Below are 20,440 nucleotides of genomic sequence, written 5' to 3'. Positions count from 1 at the left end.
TCGTGAAGTGCGGCGTAATTCGGCAGGGGTAAACAGGTCAGATAGACGAAAGGCCAGCAGACCAGTCTCACCATTTTACCATGTCAAACGAAGACGCAGGCCATAACGAACTAAATCATAGACGTTGGCTAGTGCGCGGTCAGAGACTTTTTTAAGTTGTCCACGTTATACCATGCACAAAATAAAGTAAGTGGCAACACTTCGAGTCTGTGCTTCGTGCTGTCTTTCCCGACCGAGTTCTGTTCTAGCTGCAACATCTGCCAAACCCTCGCTTTCCTTACAAAGAAAAAAAAAAGTGAAAGCACTGCAGTTACACTTATAGCATGGCCTAGTACACTTACTATAGTTTGACCGTGTGCACGCGTCACACCGAAACATAGCGGCTGTAGGAAAAGAGAAAAGCAGAAGGCAGGGAGGTTAATGAGAATAACGTCCGGTTATCTACCCTACACCGGGGGAATGAGAAAGGGGAAAAACAAAGATCACAGGGAGAGAGAGGAGGGAAAGAAAGAAGATTGCGATGAGTTCGCTGACGCGTGTGGTCTTACAGAAATTGCACCAAGAGCCACAGATGGTCGCATAAGCCCGTCGTCTTGAGAAGCACAAAAGCGCCTTCACCGCTTTATGGGCGACGGGGGCGGTGTTCCAGCAGCATGTGCACATAAAGCAGCCCATTGTCCAGTTTTTGGAAAGCTTTGGCAAGTTCTTGTCTTTCTGGGGCGTATCGTGGACAGTGGCACAGCAGGTGGTCGATATTTTCTTCGGTACCGCAGACCTCGCATGCTGCACTGTCAGTTGCTCCAATTAATGCAGAGTATGCCTTTGTGAAGGCAACTCCTAACCAAGGGCGACAGAGAAGCGTAGCTTCAAGTCGAGGAAGTCCGAGTGGAGGTCGGAGTTGCAGGGAGGGGTTTAATCGATGCAGTCGTGTAAGTCGTAAGTTCGGCGAGTTCCACTCGGTCAGTTAGAGACTGCGTGCTAGGTGTCGAAGCTGCCTTGCTGCGTTTGTCCTCGAAAGCGAAATTGTAACGCTGTGCTCTTCTTGATGTGTTGTGCGAGACGCTTTATCGGCGGATAGCTGCTGTAGCTTAGTGTAAGTGGCAGTAAGATACAGTGAAGTTGCGTCTGACAACAACATGCTGGAACTGCATTTTGTCCATATATACACGCCATTTATACTGAAGGTTTTGTCGTCTACTTACCAACACACACCGAAGACAATAAATTAAGGTTAGCTGTTTCTGTAAATTATCCTCCTACAATACTAAAAAAAGACACTACTATGGTAAGAGGCGTTCTGGTAAGCCAGAAAGGAGTTATGATGAAAATTAGGTAGCAACGCCACCTCGAAGTTCCCGCCACATCTTGCCGTGACGCCACGGATTTCGTTATAGAAGTGTGCGAATATTCGAAACCTCCGAACGATGTATCGAATAGTGTCCTATTCGATTCAGTCTTCGAATCGAAGAGTCTCTATTCGTAAATGCGAAACAAATTTTTTTTCGTATACAGTTTTCGAATACATGAAAATGTCAACTGTGCGCAATCAAACCTATGAAAGTGGAGTAAAAGAAGTACGATACTTTTCATCTCAGCGGAGTATAATTAACATACGCATAAAATGTTTAGAATTTACGTAGCGCAGAAGGTTACGTAAGTGCAACATGCTACGTCACAGGAATCATTCGCACCCTCCGAGAGGTCCCGTGTATATGCGAACAAACTGCATTTTTGATAAACGACGCTTGATAATGCGCCATGTAATCCCAGAAAGTTGCTAAGCTCACGAATACTAGAAGGATGCAAATACCGTCATTACATCAATCGTGAAAATTACTTCTAGTTATTCGGAAACTATTTGAAAAGTAGTCGATATTCGATTCCATTCACTTCTGGTCCGATTCGATTCGATTCCGTCTCCAAACATTACTATTGCCACACCGCTACATTTCGACGATGTCCGCTCGGTGTCTAGTAATAGTTTTCCAAGTATAAAACTGGACTACATTGTATTCTAAAGGAACAAAAAGAGTGAACTTGGCAATTTTCGAGAACACTTTACTCTGACGCGACACAAATACGAGAAAATACTTCGAAATTAGTGACATCACAATGGCGCAGCGACTCTATATAGCATCGGCGCGAAAGGCATGGAATGAAAGTTTGGCATAAGTTTTCTCTTTTATATTAAGCAATTTCTTCCGGGAAAATTAACAAAAATATAGCTTTTAATATCAGTATAAACGGATTCAGTGCTCCTATTCAATGTCCCTAGGGTTGGACTTTGCCTACTTTTCGCCAAGGTCCCACCGTGCTCTAGCAACAGGCTCTAACAATGTCGACGATCTACGGTCAAGTGCAGCTTTACGACATGTCGGTTAAGAAATGGGGCCTTTTACGCGGTTATTATATAATTACGCTACTCTAAGACATTATACAAATAGCTCCGACGTTCTGGGTGGCGTTTCTTTTTTTTTTTTTTTTTGCTGAGTGGCACGATTCGACAATTTAGTGCATGTATACAGTAAATGCTGTTCAAGTGGACGGTCAGGCAGCTGCCGGCATGTTACGGCGGCTCACTTTGACATCGTCACCGCGTTATTACGCAGCGCTAATGCTCCCTAAGAGATCCGGCAGGTGGCTACAAATTGGGCACGCAGTTATAACCTTTTTCAACTTTGCGAGATATTTGCGAATCTCCGCTCGGACGTTTTTTCTGATACGAACGAACGAAAAGGGGAAGAATACGGTCGTGGCACTTCGCGTGTATATATGTCGTCGACCATTTTTCCTCCGTCCCAACGATTGTGCACGTTTCGAAATGAAGTCGTTCGCTCCGGTTCCTTCGTCTCGTATAGCATCTCGCGGCTATACCTCGGCTATACCGCCTCGACGAGTAGCCCTCGCGTGGTGTTCGAGGAGACGTCCGCATGCAGTGGTGCGTGCCACTGGAAGGCCGGCCCTAATGACAGGCTATTAAAAGGCGCTTCATTGATTGCCCCGCGAGGAGCGGCTAACAATTACGGCCGCCAAGCGTGCACGCTCTCCGTGCGCGCGCTGCTTCCGAACCCGCGAAAAAGTGAGTCGCCGTATACCTCTCTTTTGTTTCTATATTTTTTGTAGGTTGCCGTACTTTTTTTCGGGGCCATCTATTCCGCCTTACTTCCCCATTTTCCGCGAGTGGCGCCGCATCACGGAGCTAATTGGCGACCACTCCCCCCCCCTCCCCTCCCCCCATCCGCGCGGACAGCGTTTCGTATAGGTACGTCATCAGTGATAATCACAGGCCCTGTGTATAAGCGCGCCCGTGGGAAAGTCTTCGCGGAATGGTACAGACGTCTAGCCGCTGCTGTATTAGAGTGAGGACGTGCGGGATACGTGCACACACAAACACACAAACACACACACACGCAAGAAACAAAATTGCATCACAGTGTACGGTACACGCCTGCGACGAAGCGACGCGCGTTTTAGTTAGCGAAGCCGACAAAAGGGCGTGACTTTGAGCGATGGGCGTTTTTAATGTCTGTGTATCGACATCTCTCTTGACAAGCAAACTGCGCTGTGCGGTTGTGAAAGACGTTCCCTAATTACCGGATAAGCGCAGAAGCGGGTCATTTCTTATACTATACGTAGAAATATGAAGAAAAAAAAGAACTTGTCTTTAATGCAGAGCGGTGCGCATCACGGCTGCCTGCCCGACGCTGCGATACGTCAAAAAAGTATAGACCGTTTGGCGGGTACTTCATACGCATTCTATACTGCGCCGTAAAACGCTAAGAATCTGGAATATATCTCGGGGCGGTTGTATAGCTTTAACTCGTGGTTTTAGCTGGGCCACTCTTCTGAGGCCATGCAGCTATAAGCAACGCCTACCGATAACGTTAGTTTGTGTTAAAATCATCCCCAATGGGTTTGAATACTGCTTTCTTTTAGACAGTGTCGATAGTCGGTAGAGCAGGTCGGGTTAGTCTCGATTTACGCGTTGTATGTAATTTTTTGTCCGTGCAACTTATCATTACCAACGAGGGGCATTCATCATTTTAACGCAGTTTAGTTAACAGAGACGCCTAAGCTAGAGCCCTCGATAACTTGAATATAAGCACGTCATGAACCGAAAGTAGCCTTTTCTACGCAGATAAGCAATCAGACCTATTGCAGCACACCTCAATGAGCCGGGTCAGTAAATAGGTCAGACCATAAACGCACAATGTCACAGAAATTATTGGCCATGAGAAAATGCGGTTGTCGCGGTTGGTTGATCGAAAATATGTTACTTATTCTTTAGATACCGTTAGCATTCGCGAGAGGTAATGATTCAGCTGTTGGTAAGTGCTGCTCCAGAAGAAACGGTTTTGAAAGTGATACTCATTGTGATATGAAATTGAACCCTTCACACAGACACACACACACACAGTGCCCTTCCACTCTGTGAAGTAGGTTGACCGGCGAAGCTGTGTATGTAGACCCCTTAATGGCGAACTGCACCTCTGCCGTGGGTCGGTCCGCTATTGCGCTATCTTAGGGAACGGGCCACGTATATGGGGAGTGCTTAACGCCTGCTTCACATCCGCCTCGGGTCGGCCCGGCGTTGCACTATCTTCGGGATTTTGTGTCTACACACGGACACGATCCTGGGGGAACTAGCCCTTAGCAGCTTCGCTGTAAAAGAATTCAGCATGGCAGCAATCTCCCCAGAAACACAGATACATCAACTCACAGGCTTCGATCGGAAGCGGCACCTACGGTTTTGCTTTCTGTACAGAATACCCAACTCTACTTCTCCCTAGTGCTGGGTTGCTCGTGAAATTGAGAACGTTTACCGCGTCCTTCTTGAGTGCTCAAAATACGCTGGGGAATGAAGCAGTTTAGTGAAAAAAAAAAAAAACTAAGAAGTTTGGACAAGCGCCCCTTTAGAATGCGAAACTTACTTGGACTGGGGTCAGCAAGTCAACTGCAGCAAAAGGCAAACATATTTTTAAATGTCTTGATTAGTCGACACAGTTCGAAAAGCGTTTTCCATAAGTATAGTGCTGCTCGGTATACTTGAAGTAACGCGTTTATGCTTTGTCCTGTGGACGGAACTTGTGCGGAAGCGAGTGTTCGCGCCTAACATTCATATATTGCATGAACCTTTCGCAACAATGCATATTATATATATATATATATATATATATATATATATATATATAAGCGACCCAATTGTATAACGGCATGGGTAACGGTATGGGTAGACGCTCTGTGAGCTTTCCGTTGTGATGTCGCTATATTTTTGTATTTCACTTTAAAGTTTATTGGGTTATTTATATAAGTATTATACTTTATTTCATTGTATTTTGCTGCATAACATAGAGGGCTAGAGTAGCCGAGGTGTTCCTTACATCAACCTCTCCACATAAACATTTGTATAAAAAAGCAGGACAGAGAGTTTCTTCAACGATACCAGCTTCCATGCTACAGAAGCGCATGTAAATGTATCTTACCGACATAAATAATTAGTTCTCTTTCTCTTATTACCTACCTGCAATCTTTGCTGCACCAACAAAACTCGGTTTGAATACTGGTTTCCTTTAGAAAGTGTTTCTACTCCGTAGAGAAGGTAGGGTAAGTCTCGATTTATGCGTTATATGTTGGTGTTTTTTTTTTTTTCGTGCAACTTATCGTTAGCAACGAGGGGCATTCATCATTTTTACGCGGTTTAGTTAACGGAGACGTCTAAGCTAAAGCCCTCGATCACTTGAATATAGCCATGTCACGAACTGAACGTAACGTTTTTCTACGCAGATTGGCAATCAGACCTATTGCAGCACACCGCAGTGAAGTCAGTAAATTAATGATGCCATAAGCGCGCAATGTCACTAATCTTACGCTTGCTGAAATTTCAAATTTCTAGGCGAGAAGGGAACCCGCAATGTCATCCTAACCACGATAACGACAATTAATTACGGTAACAATCAATCGGTGCGCTTTGCTAACTAACTAACTGATCGGCAAGTTAAGGATGGTACGCATGGATGCGACGCAGTGTACAGACGGCGGCTACGCGACTGATTGAAAAGGTTGAAAAATCATTCGTTGCCCCGTTGCAGCTATACATCTGTGCACGAACTGTTTCTCGTGCATGAGCTCGGGGCTCTGACTTGCGGTAGGCATGAGCTGCACCTCACGCTGTTTGCTTCTTTATTTGTCCATCATTCATTTAGTACAGTTGACAAAGCTATAAAGGCACTTTTGTCTTTCGTGAGGGCGACTGGCCTATGTGAACGTCTTCGACTCGCTCGGGCCCTCCGCGAGCATGCGCGAGCACACCGCAACTTCCCTACCCTCCCTCCCTCCCTCTCTCCCTCTATCTTATCTTTCTATTCCCTCTCTCCCGTCCCTCAGAGTAGGGTAGCCATCATCATCATCATCAGCCTGGTTACGCCCACTGAAGTGCAAAGGTCTCTCCCATACTTCTCCAACAACCCCGGTCATGTACTAATTGTGGCCATGTCGTCCCTGCAAACTTCTTAATCTCATCCGCCCGCCTAACTTTCTGCCGCCCCCTGCTACGCTTCCCTTCCCTTGGAATCCAGTCCGTAACCCTTAATGACCATCGGTTATCTTCCCTCCTCATTACATGTCCTGCCCATGCCCATTTCTTTTTCTTGATTTCAACTAAGATGTCATTAACTCGCGTTTGTTCCCTCACCCAATCTGCTCTTTTCTTATCCCTTAACGTTGCACCCATCATTCTTCTTTCCATAGCTCGTTGCGTCGTCCTCAATTTCAGCAGAACCCTTTTCGTAAGCCTCCAGGTTTCTGCCCCATATGTGAGTACTGGTAACACACAGCTGTTATACACTTTCCTTTTGAGGGATAGTGGCAACCTGCTGTTCATGATTTGAGAATGCCTGCCAAACGCACCCCAGCCCATTCTTATTCTTCTGGTTATTTCAGTCTCATGATACGGATCCGTGCTCACTACCTGCCCTAAGTAGATGTATTCCCTTACCACGTCCAGTGCCTCGCTACCTATCGTAAACTGCTGTTCTCTTCCGGGACTGTTAAAGATTACTTTAGTTTTCTGCAGATTAATTTTTAGACTCACTCTTCTGCTTTGCCTCTCCAGGTCAGTGAGCATGCATTGTAATTGGTCCCCTGAGTTACTAAGCAAGGCAATATCATCAGCGAATTGCAAGTTACTAAGGTATTCTCCATTAACTTTTATGCCCAATTCTTCCCAATCCAGGTCTCTGAATACCTCCTGTAAACACGCTGTAAATAGCATTGGAGAGATCGTATCTCCCTGCCTGACGCATTTCTTTATTGGGAATTTTTTGCTTTCTTTATGGATGACTACGGTGGCTGTGGAGCCGCTATAGATATCTTTCAGTATTTTACATACGGCTCGTCTACACCCTGGTTCCGTAATGCCTCCATGACTGCTGAGGTTTCGACAGAATCAAACGCTTTCTCGTAATCAATGAAAGCTATATATAAGGGTTGGTTATATTCCGCACATTTCTCTATCACCTGATTGATAGTGTGAATATGGTCTATTGTTGAGTAGCCTTTACGGAATCCTGCCTGGTCCTTTGCTTGACAGAAGTCTAAGGTGTTCTATTTGCGATTACCTTAGTAAATAGTTTGTAGGCAACTGACAGTAAGCTTATCGGTCTATAATTTTTCAAGTCTTTGGCGTCCCCTTTCTTATGGATTAGGATTATGTTAGCGTTCTTCCAAGATTCCGGTACGCTCGAGGTCATGAGGCATTGCGTATACAAGGTGGCCAGTTTCTCTAGAACAATCTGGCCACCATCCTTCAACAAATCTGCTGTTACCTGATCCTCCCCAGCTACCTTCCCCCTTTGCATATCTCCCACGGCTTTCTTTACTTCTTCCGGCGTTACCTGTGGGATTTCGAATTCCTCTAGACTATTCTCTCTTCCGTTATCGTCGTGGGTGCCACTGGTACTGTATAAATCTCTAGAACTCCTTAGCCACTTGAACTATCTCATCCATGTTAGTAATGATATTGCCGGCTTTGGCTCTTAACGCATAAATCTGATTCTTGCGAATTCCTAGTTTCTTCTTCCCTGCTTTTAGGCTTCCTCCGTTCCTGAGGGCATGTTCAATTCTATCCATACTATACTTCCTTATGTCAGCTGTCTTACGCTTGTTGATTAACTTCGAAAGTTCTGTAGGGTAGCTGTAGGGTTAGAGGCTTTCATACATTGGCGTTTCTTGATCAGATTTTTCGTCTCCTGCGATATTTTACTGGTATCCTGCCTAACGGAGTTACCACCGACTTCCATTGCACACTTCTTAATGATGCCCACAAGATTGTCGTTCATTGCTTCAACACTAAGGTCCTCTTCCTGAGTTAAAGCCGAATACCTGTTCTGTAGCTTGATCTGAAATTCCTCTATTTTCCCTCTTACCGCTAACTCATTTATCGGCTTCTTATGTACCAGTTTCTTCCGTTCCCTCCTAAGGTCTAGGCTAGTTCGAGTTCTTACCATTCTGTGGTCACTGCAGTACACCTTGCCGAGCCCGTCCACATCTTGTATGATGCCAGGGTTAGCGCAGAGTATGAAGTCTATGTCATTTCTAGTATCGCCGTTCGGGCTCCTCCACGTCCACTTTCGACTAACCCGCTTGCGGAAGAAGGTATTCATTATCCGCATATTATTCTGTTCCGCAAACTCTACTAGTAACTCTCCCCTGCAATTCCTAGTGCCTATGCCATATTCCCCCACTGCCCTGTCTCCAGCCTGCTTCTTGCCTACCTTGGCATTAAAGTCACCCATTAGTATAGTGTATTTTGTTTTCACTCTACCCATCGCCAATTCCACGTCTTCATAGAAGCTTTCGACTTCCTAGTCATCATGACTGGATGTAGGGGCGTAGACCTGTACAACCTTCATTTCAACCAGGCGCATTTCTTGTTAACATCCCTGCCTTCTCTCTTCATTTCCTCCTCCTCCCCCTTAATTGCAGCTAACTATAGCTAAGTGTTCGACAACGTGCCTTTCTTACCATTAATGTTCACTCTAACTGAAATGAAGTGGCTGCGCACGAAGTGTTGATATCGACGTTTCAATCGAGATCCCCATTTCGTGGTGTCGACTCGCAGTAGCGATTTGCGAGACGTTCTTCAAGAGAGAGGAAAGGCGGGGAGGTTAACCAGAAGCGAGTTTCCGGTTTGCTACCCTGCACAGGCGTGGGGGATATAGGGGTTGTAAAGACGACGTTGCTCAATATAGCAACTACCTTCAGGCGCAAAATTAGACCGGCTAAAACTTTGATTAATGAAAAAGGGTACTAGCTTTTACTACATTTTGTTTTTCGAGATAGAAGAGAAATAAAAAACGCAGATTATTTCTAGGATGATAAGTAAGAGCGAAACATGCATCAGCGTCATCGCATTCTCCAAGTGTTTTCCTTGTTTTTGCAAAAGAGTATCAAACGACCGAAGACACCCGTCAGGCATGCAAGGCCGGCGCACAGTTCGTGGCGTGCAGTATAATCGCCAATGGGCTAGTAAAGCAAAGCCTAGTATAAAGAAAACAAGATATTACTCGTCTTGTACTTGACTCGTCACCTAAAATACCATGCGCAGCCACCGGCAGCCCGAGCTATAGCGTAGCCACATGCAAGACATCAAGCCTGGAAGGCAAGTTTCAAGCGAAGCCTAAACGGCACTAACCGGTTAACGTAAACTGTAGCTGTAGCATATACGGGCTCAGACTCGTTCGCCGCCACATCACGCAAGCACATTCGAAAAAAATAAACGAACAAAAAAAAAAGAGAGAAGCAACCATAAATTCTTGAGTCGCCATCGAAGCTCTGGGAAGAAGGTCGCTCGCACAAACGTGACCACCCATAGGTGAGAAACGAACGCGAAGGCACGTTAAAAACAGCACGGTATCCGAGGCTTGATCGCGGTAATGAATACCGGTGCGTATACGCGCGCCCTCCTGTCGCGACTAAACGACGATCGCTGAAATCCTGGCGGTAATCAAGCAAGGGCGATTATAGTCGCGCGCGGTGGAAAGGAAAAAAAAATAAACGTGATTAAATTAGACCGTGACCTCGGCGAAGCTATTACGAAATTCAATGGTCATGTAATGGGACAGTTATAATGTCGGGACGACGAGTCGCTTCTTGGTCTTTAATCGCGACAACCCATTGGTTCGGCACTTGCCTTCGCAGAACCGGGCAGATAAAATCATCTATCTAGTAGGTATACTGCGTGCCGTTCCGTGATGGCGGTGGTCTATCGTTAATCACTACTAGGAAAGTGAATGCACCTAATGTGCAGAAGTGGAGCTTTTAAGAGGCAGTTAGCCCTTGCATATAGAGTGCAAAATTAAAGAACGCAAGGTACAGGCTTAGACGCGTTTCTGTAAGTCATTCCGAAGACGTCATATGAGCCCCGGGGCAAAAACATAGGGACCCTCACTCTTTCCCCCCCCCCTTCCCTATCAGTAAGCATGTTTTCACCATCATGAAGCGGTTAACTATGCGCAATCATTTTTCGTTCGTTTTATCCGAACGCAAGCGAAGAAACATGTCCGTGCACTGCACCGGTGCAGTGCACATGCACATTTACACCAGAATGAAGGTGGGAGACGAAGACCGTGGCGTGACAATACTAGCACAATGAGTGCTCGATGACAACGAAAATAATGAAGATGGTGACACTAGGACAATGGCCTGGTAATGACTACGATGTCATGATGACGATGGCATGCCAACGGCTACTGCGTCATAATGTCGACAATGGCATGTCGGTGGTAACAACACGACGACAACATTTGACTGATTCTATAGTTGATTTTAAATTATATTCTTGGGTTTTACGTGCCTAAACCACGATATGATTACGAGGAACACCGTAGTGGGGAACTCCGGAATAATTTTGACCATCTGGGCTTCTTTAATTTGCGCCCATTCCACGAGACACAGGCATTTTTACATTTCGCCCCCGTCGAAATGTGGCCGCCGGGGCCGGGATTCGATCCCGCGACCTCGTGCATACCATAGCCGCTAAGGCTACCGCGGTGGGTTGACTTTATAGTGTGATGCTCATTCACTGAGCGCTACACAACAGCTGTACATGAACGGGATTACGCTCAAGCTCGGTTTCCTCGTAAGAAATTGCTATTCTGCGTAGTAAAACATCTCGTGCAGCTTTCCTGCATTCTTCCATTCCAGTTGTTTTACGTTACAGCATTACGTTCGCTTTTGCAGCATGTTTTAATTGCACTAAATCATTTCGCCAAGTAACGCGGATATGGCAGTCAGGCAGAGTTAAACCTTGTTTTAACACTGAGGAACCATGGACGTGGTCACGAAGCATTAGGTCACTTGATATGTCAAGGAGGATGAATATGTGCTCCACTAATAAACCACCTCCTCAGCAGACTTTTTCAATAACATGTAACGTGAGTGAGTGTACTCCCGCAGCTATGCAGGATACCTCTAGCAAATACAACCTTTTTCAAAAGGTACCGAAAGCATTACTGGAGCCACAAGACTTGTTAGATCAGGCGGGACGATCTCCGCTTTTTGCCTTATATGGTGAGACGGTGAAATGGAAACACTTCGTCTGGTTATTGCTGCAGTTTGACGTGGAAGGCAAGACGGTGCTTCAAAGTCTACATAGCAGGGGCCAGTGCATCCACGTGAGCTTTCATTTCATAATGATTCAGTTCAATCCTAAAGAGCCTGGAGGGATCACGAAGATTTCTTGGCCTCTTGATTGCCTTCTTCCGAGTAGATGACCGTTTGCTGAAATATCCATTTGGTGAGACATACATACTAACAGCGTGAGAGGTGCTGAGGTGTAAGAATTGCCGGCCAAGCACGCCATGCAGGCTAAACCCGCCTGTTGCAACTCCACCGCTACCCACCACCTGCCCTCACCTGCAGTGCTCCACAGTACGTATGACGTTACGAAGTTGCAGAGAGCAAGAAGCTTTGTCCCTGTGAATCTCTGCAGCTTCAGGGCAACGAAACTTCCACAGTGGCCGCAGTACACGAGCCGAACATATGCGTATGAACCTTTGACAAAAAACTACATTTGATTGCTAGACTTCGGTGCCGTTTTTTCCTCTAACAAGTTCCAAAGTTGGCTAGCCTTTGGTTTAAGTCCACGTGACAGCTGACGACACAAGCCACATCCATACTTTTTTCTCTGTCTGTTCTTTCATTATTCGGTGTCATAGGAATGTTGCAGCGAAATTATACAAAAACTTACTATCCTTTCAGCCGACCAAATATAGACCACCAAGTTTTGTTGAAGTCGCCCATGCCCTGCTGCTAAGGGAGTGCATAGTGGCTGCCCCCAATAATAAAAGGCGGGCGCGGAAGCGGTAAGAAAGAAAGAAAAGAGAGAGAGAGAGACCGTTTGTTTGATATGGCAGAGAACAGGTTGTTACGCGTGGCAACGCAAGCGTGTGCGTCTGTGGCGTTTATTGGATCTGTGTATCGGGTGATGACGTGACCTAGAGACGCGGTCGCGGGCAATAACCATAAATAACAGCCCGCTAAAGCACGATGGCTTGACCGGGTTGCGGGAGGCTCGCGCTGAAAGCGTGTCTGTCGGCTCTGCCTTTTGCTTTCACACGCTTTCTGCATGGCTATTGTAAGGGAGGAAAAAAAAAAGCGAGTCAGGTTTGAACAGCTACTAAATTTTTTTTTCTTAGGTGCCTTTAGAATTTGTTGCCACCGCCTATTCCGACGTTCTTCTGTCTTGCTGATTTTCTTTCTTTTCCTTTTCAGAAAAGAAAATGAGCCCAGAGTATCAGTTCTTCCAGATGTGTATCGTAAGGAAGAAGTTCAGGGTAATACCCGCAAAAAAATCTATGGGATAAGCGATTCCCTTGTGTTCATCGCTTCAGAATGTCTTGTTCGGTGTTTGTAAGGAGATACACATCACAAGTTTTCTGTTGTCAACTTGAGGTTTCATTCGTTCTTCAATGACTCGGTACCTCGCCTCTTGTAACTTATAGTATTAGCATGCAACAGCTGTCAAGCGGTTCTTTGCATTTATATTTGCCTGAGCGCCGAGTAATTTCTTGCCACTTCTCTATAACGAAACAGAGCAACATGGTGCATCAGACTAGAATCACACTGCATTCCGGATGTTCGAGCCTGATTGGCTGACTGCAGTCAACCACTCAAGGCCTGAATGCGCAGTACTGCTCCAGTGCAACTATATAGCAGAATGCTTCGTGATTGGCGGTGAACGCGAGAATGCTTGGCAATTGGTTAGCCTTTCGTATGTCGTATCGCTGGTTTTGTTGACTTCAGTAAAACTTCCTTGCTCAATTGAAGCAGCAACACACGCAATAAAACGTATATCGGCATCCCTGGCTGTCATCGCCTGTTAGAGCACGCGGACAAGTTACTTATGCCAACGGAGGATTTCGGTTCATTATTCGAATCTTCAGCTTCTAAATTTTCAGTGGTGTTCTTCGGCAACTCGTCGTCGTTTCGAACATTTTCATTCATCCACAATCCCTGCATTTCAAGACTAATGATGTCTTGATACGGCGCATGCTACGTTATACTTATGTTCCCAGAGGTGCTAATTGATAACTCGAACCAACTAGCTTCAAGATGTCCAACAAACATGTCCATCAAGTAGGTCTGTTTCCAGTGCAAAGCTGTTTCGCACTCTCGTTAACTGATTCATGATCCTAGATTCCGCGTCGTTTCACGGGTTTCATGAGGTAAGGTCTACCGATATTATAACGGCACTGTAAGGGAAGTGATACACATACGTATGTAGCCATAAAAGAACTGCGAAAAAAGAAAAAAAGAAAAAACGAATGTTTCTCACCGTGCGTTATCGAGAAGAGCCAAGAGGATGAACGTGATCTTGGCGTGACGAGTCCACTGCGTGCCGTGGGCTCCAGCGAGTCTTCTGACCATGTCCCTGACCTACGTTGATGGCGGCGGCATGGCCCAGGCTCGAACAGCCTGAACCTAGAGCCGTCCATCGACACTCGAGACAGGCATGTCACTTCACCGCCCGAAGAAGGCCCGAATGCCCGCGTCTCATCGCAGTGCTACGACGACGCCACACTGCAGCACTCGCTGAGTCACCGAGACGTGGGCAGTATAGTCGTCTTCCTGGCGCTCTCCCTTTTCTTTTTTTTCTTTTTTTCCTTACTTCGTGGGCGGAGGCGACGATACTGTAGCCGCTACGCAAGGCCGGTAACGGAGCGCTACTTCCGGTTTCCCTTTTACGGGACAACGGGTGCTTTTCGAACGCACTGGGTACACTCGAGATGCGAGGACAAGAAACAGCGTACTCTCTGCCGTTATCGCGACAGTTTTGTGAACCGAGTCACAAGCAAACGAAACGCTTCCGCAAGGGGTGTTGTCTTCCCATATCCGTCGGACCAATTCTCGCAAGAAACTGATAACATCGGTTCCTGTATCCGATGAGGCCCTCCTTTAACGTGAAAATGAACTCAGCAGCAGCAGCAGCAGGAACAGCACCGAAGATTGAGCTATACGGCGCCGCTCGCGCACGTTAAACGGGGCCACGAATCAGCTCAAGGAGGTTGTCCGGCCAAACTCACCAGGACGACGCGTACACTTCTTGCGCACTCAGGGTTTTAAAAAGAGAGAACGAATGTAGCGACGAAGCTCCATCGCACGAGCGGCACACGATGCACGATCCGCACAAACAGCACACGTGTCGCAGAACGGCAAGCGGTATCTGCGTCCCACGCGGTTTTAAGCACTGCACATCCTCATCCGTTTGGCTGCGGCGACGAGCAGCGCGCGGGAACGCATTGCGCTGTCGCCACGCTGTGCGCGACTCGCTCAGGTGGCTGGCTGGTGTAATCCCCTCACCGGTGGCCTCTCACAAGCGGCAAAGAGGTAAGAACGTAGAAAGAAGAGGGGGGAAAAAAGAGAGAAAAAAAGGAAAGAAAATACGAGAGTGGTGTGTGTGTGTGCGCGCGTTTTATCCCTTGCCTCGATTGAATGTGTGCTTCCCCCCCTCCACCATCACCTCCTTTCGCTTCTTAGCTTGCTTCGCCTTCCATACACGAAGTTCCCTTTCCTCGGTGCGCGGACCAGTCGTGAACGACGCCGCTAGCGTGCGGGACGTCCCATTGGTCCGTAGCCGACACCCTCTCGCCCCCGACGCGCAGGAGCCCTTGGGATGGGGCGGAAAACGCTACAGGCTCGACGAGCGGACGGCTGGCTTCTCCGCAGAACTTCCCTGCTTTGCACGGTAGTTGCACCTCCTTGCGCAACGCGCAACCTGCGCGTCGAGCAGCTGTGTGAAGTAAGAAGACGAAAGCTGAAGCAGTTGGGGATTCTAGCTGTAAACAGCACGGGATGATTAAATATGCAAAACGATAGCTTGCTTGCCACTGAGTGTTTTTGAAAACAAGAAAGAATATTACGGCAGAACTCATTTCACCACGATTGTCGACGGTAATGCGATTAGCATTCGAGTAATTTAGTGACACCGTATTTCTGAATCCACGTTTACTTAACAGCTGTAGTGGTCATTTTGAGATTTCCATTGCTTCGGCTATATGCGACACATTCCGGCACCGTCCCACTTTGCTATGGCACTCGCTCGCCAAGGTCGCCCATCAGCATGGGGGCAAGACGTCGTCAGTACGACGCCGAAAGACAATGGAACGAAGAAGGAGTGATACTTGCCAAGGTTGACGACTGGGCGTGTTGGTATAGCATATTAGAGGTTGGATTGCGCAACATCTTGACGAGACACACAGAAGAGAAACACACCAACGGAACGTATCAACGAAACATATCATATCATATCAACGGAACGTCAAAGGCGGCGTGAAGACCATGACATGACGACACTGAAACGACGATTCTGCCAGAACGGCATGACAAGTACGGCATCACAACAAATGAACTGTCCGACGACGACATAATGGCGACGATGGCGTGACAACGGCGGCACAATCACGACTTGAGTGACGACGGCATGGTTAAGGCAGAACCACGAAGAAAGAACGAATAAGATAGATAGATGAAAGCGGTATGACGACGACCGTGTAACGACGATGGCATGAGAGTCGAATGTCGAATTTCGGAAGGACGACGCTAGAACGACCACGACGGCATCACTACGACGATATGACAATGAATTCATGACAACTATTTGGCAACGACGCGTCATGCAGTCGACACGTCGTAAACAGTATGCACAACGCGTCAGCGATGATGGCATGACAACGGTATAGGGACAGTGAGATGACGACAAATGTATGACGACTGTATTATGAAGCCTGTAGGGCGACGATGGCGGGACGACGACGGTACGACGATAGTCGCATGACGAAGCTGAAGTGACCATGACGGCACGATCACGAAGGCATCACGACGGCGTTGTGAGAACCACTGCCTATATATGAGAACCTATATGAGATATATATGAGATATATATGAGAGCCTATATGAGAACGATGGTCTGATGACGACCGGCATGACAAAAGTTTGATGGAAAAGCTGGAATTAAGACAATGCAACGAACACGACGGCATTAGGACCACGAGCACATGCCTATAGTGGTACAAGCTATTAGGCAGCTTGGGCCACTGGGTCGGAGTAGGAAGCGAGACGATGACGCCATGACAACGTCCAGATGAAGAATCTAAAATGATGGCTATAGAACGACCACGACGACATCAGGACCACGAGCACATACTTAGTGGCTCGAGCTGTGGCACGCCGCTGTTGTCCTTGCGTCGACGTTGTTCGGCCTTTCTTGACTCGGGCTCTACTTTTTTCCATATTCATGGTTCTGGCTCTTTTGTGCTTTTAATAAAAGTCTGCTTCACGCTGCAGAGAGAGAGAGATGCAAATGAGAGAAAGGCAGGGAGGTTAACCAGAGTTGAAGCCTCTGGTTTGCTACCCTGCAAAGGGGAAAGGAAATGGCTAGTAAAGACGGAAGGGAGAGCAGGAACGAAAAGAAAGACGTAAAAAAGAAAGTCCGTATTTGTTCCGGCTTCATTTAAAAAGAAGAAAAACGCGAAGTAGAGGAAATCGGTCTCTCTCCTCCTTGATGTCTAGTGCATTTGTAGTGTTGTCCTCACGATCCTCGACATGTGTGAACAACCAGCATTCACTGTAATGGTGATGATGATGACGATGATGATGATGATGATGATGATTATCTTTAAACATGGCAAATTCCGCAGTTGGGAATGGGCGGAGATTAGGGTGGTTGGAGGAAGCGAAGTAAAAGCATACAGCTGACTTACAGAAGCGTCGTTGCTGCTTTTCAATGTGGTATATGCCTCCGTCAAGACACAATTAGCCATGATTGGCCATTCAAGCAGACAGTAGCTCCATATTTCCTCCTTGCAATATATTTGTAGAAAACTAAACTGCGCATTGCGAAAAGCTGCTCCAAGAAGAACGCGATGTTGTACATCCCAAAGCATACTTGAGGTTAGGCGCAATTTTATTGAAAAGGATGCATCCGTACTTTACTGTATAAATTGTATCTTGGGGTAAAATGACGTTAATGAAAGGCAGTCTGCAACTGCAGTCGTTAAATAATCACAGGCATCGTAGTTCCGATTTCTTTGTGGTCTGAATCACAGTATGGAACTTCTCTTTTAATATTAGTTGTCGATTCTTCAGGTCTCAATTCTCAATTACGTATATATATAGCTTTGGTTTTTCTTTCCAGTTTCTCAGTGTCATACCTTTTTTTTCTTTTCTCGCTACGCTGAATCACTGATATGTTGAGTGTGACTGGCTTAGGTCGTTCTTTCGATTCTTGCCTCGACCAAAGGAGAAGATTTTTTAGACTTTCGCATAGATTGTGTGTCACTCTTTTAGTGTCTGAATGGTGTCGCCATAATAGACTTGTCATTAACCTCTCTAAGACAAAGATTATGGTGTTGTAGTCACCGCAATACCATCTAACGTGTTCTTCTTTACTAACTTTTAATTCACGTTACATTACTCCTTGTGATTCTGTAACCTTTCTAGGTATTAATTTAGATATAAATCTCCTATTCCGCATGCACATTGTTCACTTCAGGAAGAAAATATTGCTTTCGGCATGACAGCTCTAATTGGAGCACGGCCATTCTTTTTCATTAAACGCTCTTGTTATTGTTATTTATTTATTTATTTATTTATTTATTTATTTATTTATTTATTTATTTATTTATTTATATCCCGCTGGGGCCCGTCTGGGCCTGAGCAGGAGGGGTAAAAGTACAAAAACAAGAGAAATAGAATGTACACATAAAGAACAAACAAATCATAATAAAGTTCTAAAAGTGTGACACCAGTAATTATTCTGTTCTAGAGAATCAGTACTGCTTAGCTATGGCAATAGGAGAGTGTTTCATTCACTAATAGTGCGGGAAAAAAGCTAAAATGTGAGAACGTTACTTCCTGCCTGATAGGGAGGTAAGGTTTCTGAGTCACGATGGCTGGTTAACTGTGGTGCTAATTGAGGGACGTATTGTCTAGGGCGTCAGAATATGTCATTTTTGAAGTGAAAAAAAAAGAAGGTAAGGATCAGAACTTTACGCGGAAGTTACGATGTCTCGATGCGATGTGTTTGCATGAGAGTTGTGTGTGAGTCTGATTTACGGTACATAGAATAAATAAATCTAATTGGTATCCGTTGAACCGTTTCAAGGGCGTTAATATTGTGTTTATCGTGGGGAACCCAAACGGTGCAAGCGTATTCCATTTTAGGCCCAGTCAGTGATGAGTATGCACGAAGTTTAGTTTAGGAAGGCGCTTGTTCTAGCTTATGTAGAAGGATACAAAGCTTTCGGAATGAAGCAGCACATAACTTATGCTGACAGTTGCGCGCAACTTGTTCCAAAATTAAATATATATATGCGAGTGCCATGTGACTAAACAGGACCGAGCTAATGTTGTTTTTCGTCGCTTGGAGCAAGCCAGACTATTTTTTTTTTGTTTCTCGCCTAGTTACATTATTTGTTATTATTAATTGATTCGCTTTTGAAATGTTACAATGAGAGCAAAACTGTCAATCAGAGCACTGTAAGCCATCGTGAAAAATTCTCAATCCATATTTTCGCTGCTCAGTACGTACCACATAAAAGTTCTTTTTTTTTTCCAAGCGTTAAGGAAAGCCCGCGAAAGAACAAAAACGCGGCTCGCAACGAGTCGCGAAGGCGCTTTTTGGTTCTGTTCAGTCACGTAAGACTCGCCTATTTGCAAATTTTGGCACAAGTTACGTGGGACGCCCTCTATCGTGGATACATGAGAATTCCAGATTAGGTTGTCAGTTATTGTAGAACCCAAGTATTTACATTCATTAACTTCAACAAGAGGACGAGTAGGGAGACCGTAACGCAACATCCTTTTGTATATCTTCTTGGTAATCTGCATGCGAACTGTTCTTTCATTATTAAACCTCACGTCCCATATTTCACACCACGAGCGAATGTTGTTAAGGTTAAAGTAGTTACATTCATTAACTTCAACAGGAGGACGAGTAGGAAGGCTGCAACGCAACATCCTTTTGTTTGTCTTCTTGGTAATCTGCATGCGAACTGTTCTTTCATTATTAAACATCATGTCCCATATTTCACACCACGAGCGAATGTTGTTAAGGTTAACGTTCAAACGTTCCTGATGATCTCTGCAAAACAATCTTGTCATAGAAAGTACGGTCGTCTGCAAATAAGCAAGTTTGTACTGGCCCTTCATTAGCACTAGCGATATCATTAATCTAAAGCAAGAACAGAAATGATGGTACCCTAGAAGTTATCGGAATATGACGCGAGCAGTGGACATTATTGGAAAATGGTGGGACGCGGTTTTCTAGATATATGCAGAAATCCAGGTTATAATGAAAGAGAAAAGGTGAATGTACTCTATAGTTTAAGGATTAATTTATAGCGTGAAACAAGATCAAACGCTTTTCCAACTTCCTATAAAACTACGTCGGTTTATCGATCAAACTTGCAAAACTGAATTACCGCGGTTAGCTGCGTGACCGTAGAAAAGCCTTTCATGAAACCATGCTGAAAAGGGGAACGAATACCGTTATCTGTCAAAACGTTGGTTATGTAGTTAGCAATAATAAGTTAAGTAGCTTACAGCAGGAAGAAGTAAGAAACATTGAGCGATAATTTGCTGGAAGCGCAGCGTCCCCTTTATTTCCTTTCTTTTTGTCTGTGTGTATAGGCACGACATGTACCGCCCATGCATCAGTTAGCCGGTATATTTGCCGATGATGTGGATCCGTGAAAAATGGCGCTAAGAAATGGAGCTAGCATTTCGGCGCAGCGACGGAGGACCGCGCTGGGAGCAGGCCATCGGGATCCGGTGATGCTTTAGTTTTCGTGCAAAGCAGCATCGAAACAAGGCCTGGGAGTGATATAATGTCAACACCATCAAAACAGAATGCGGGCGTGCGAAAAAATATTTCAGAGTGGAC

The 20,440-nt window shown here is 45.7% G+C and overlaps 1 protein-coding gene across 1 annotated transcript in view; it reads right to left on the bottom strand.

Annotated features, from left to right (window-relative positions):
- LOC142585274 (protein Wnt-2-like) overlaps positions 1–14,957 on the bottom strand; it is a 91,181-nt gene extending 76,224 nt beyond the window's left edge. The window contains exon 1 of the mRNA XM_075695904.1: positions 13,835–14,957. Coding sequence (XP_075552019.1) covers positions 13,835–13,926 — 92 coding nt within the window. The 5' untranslated portion in view covers positions 13,927–14,957. The remainder of the gene's footprint in view (positions 1–13,834) is intronic.
- Between the last annotated feature and the right edge of the window lie 5,483 nt (positions 14,958–20,440).

The sequence above is a fragment of the Dermacentor variabilis genome, chromosome 6, assembly GCF_050947875.1.
Source record: "Dermacentor variabilis isolate Ectoservices chromosome 6, ASM5094787v1, whole genome shotgun sequence".
NCBI classification, from domain to species: domain Eukaryota; kingdom Metazoa; phylum Arthropoda; class Arachnida; order Ixodida; family Ixodidae; genus Dermacentor; species Dermacentor variabilis.
The sequence above is the reverse complement of the archived record's forward strand: the minus strand, read 5'-3'. Positions and strand labels throughout refer to the sequence as shown.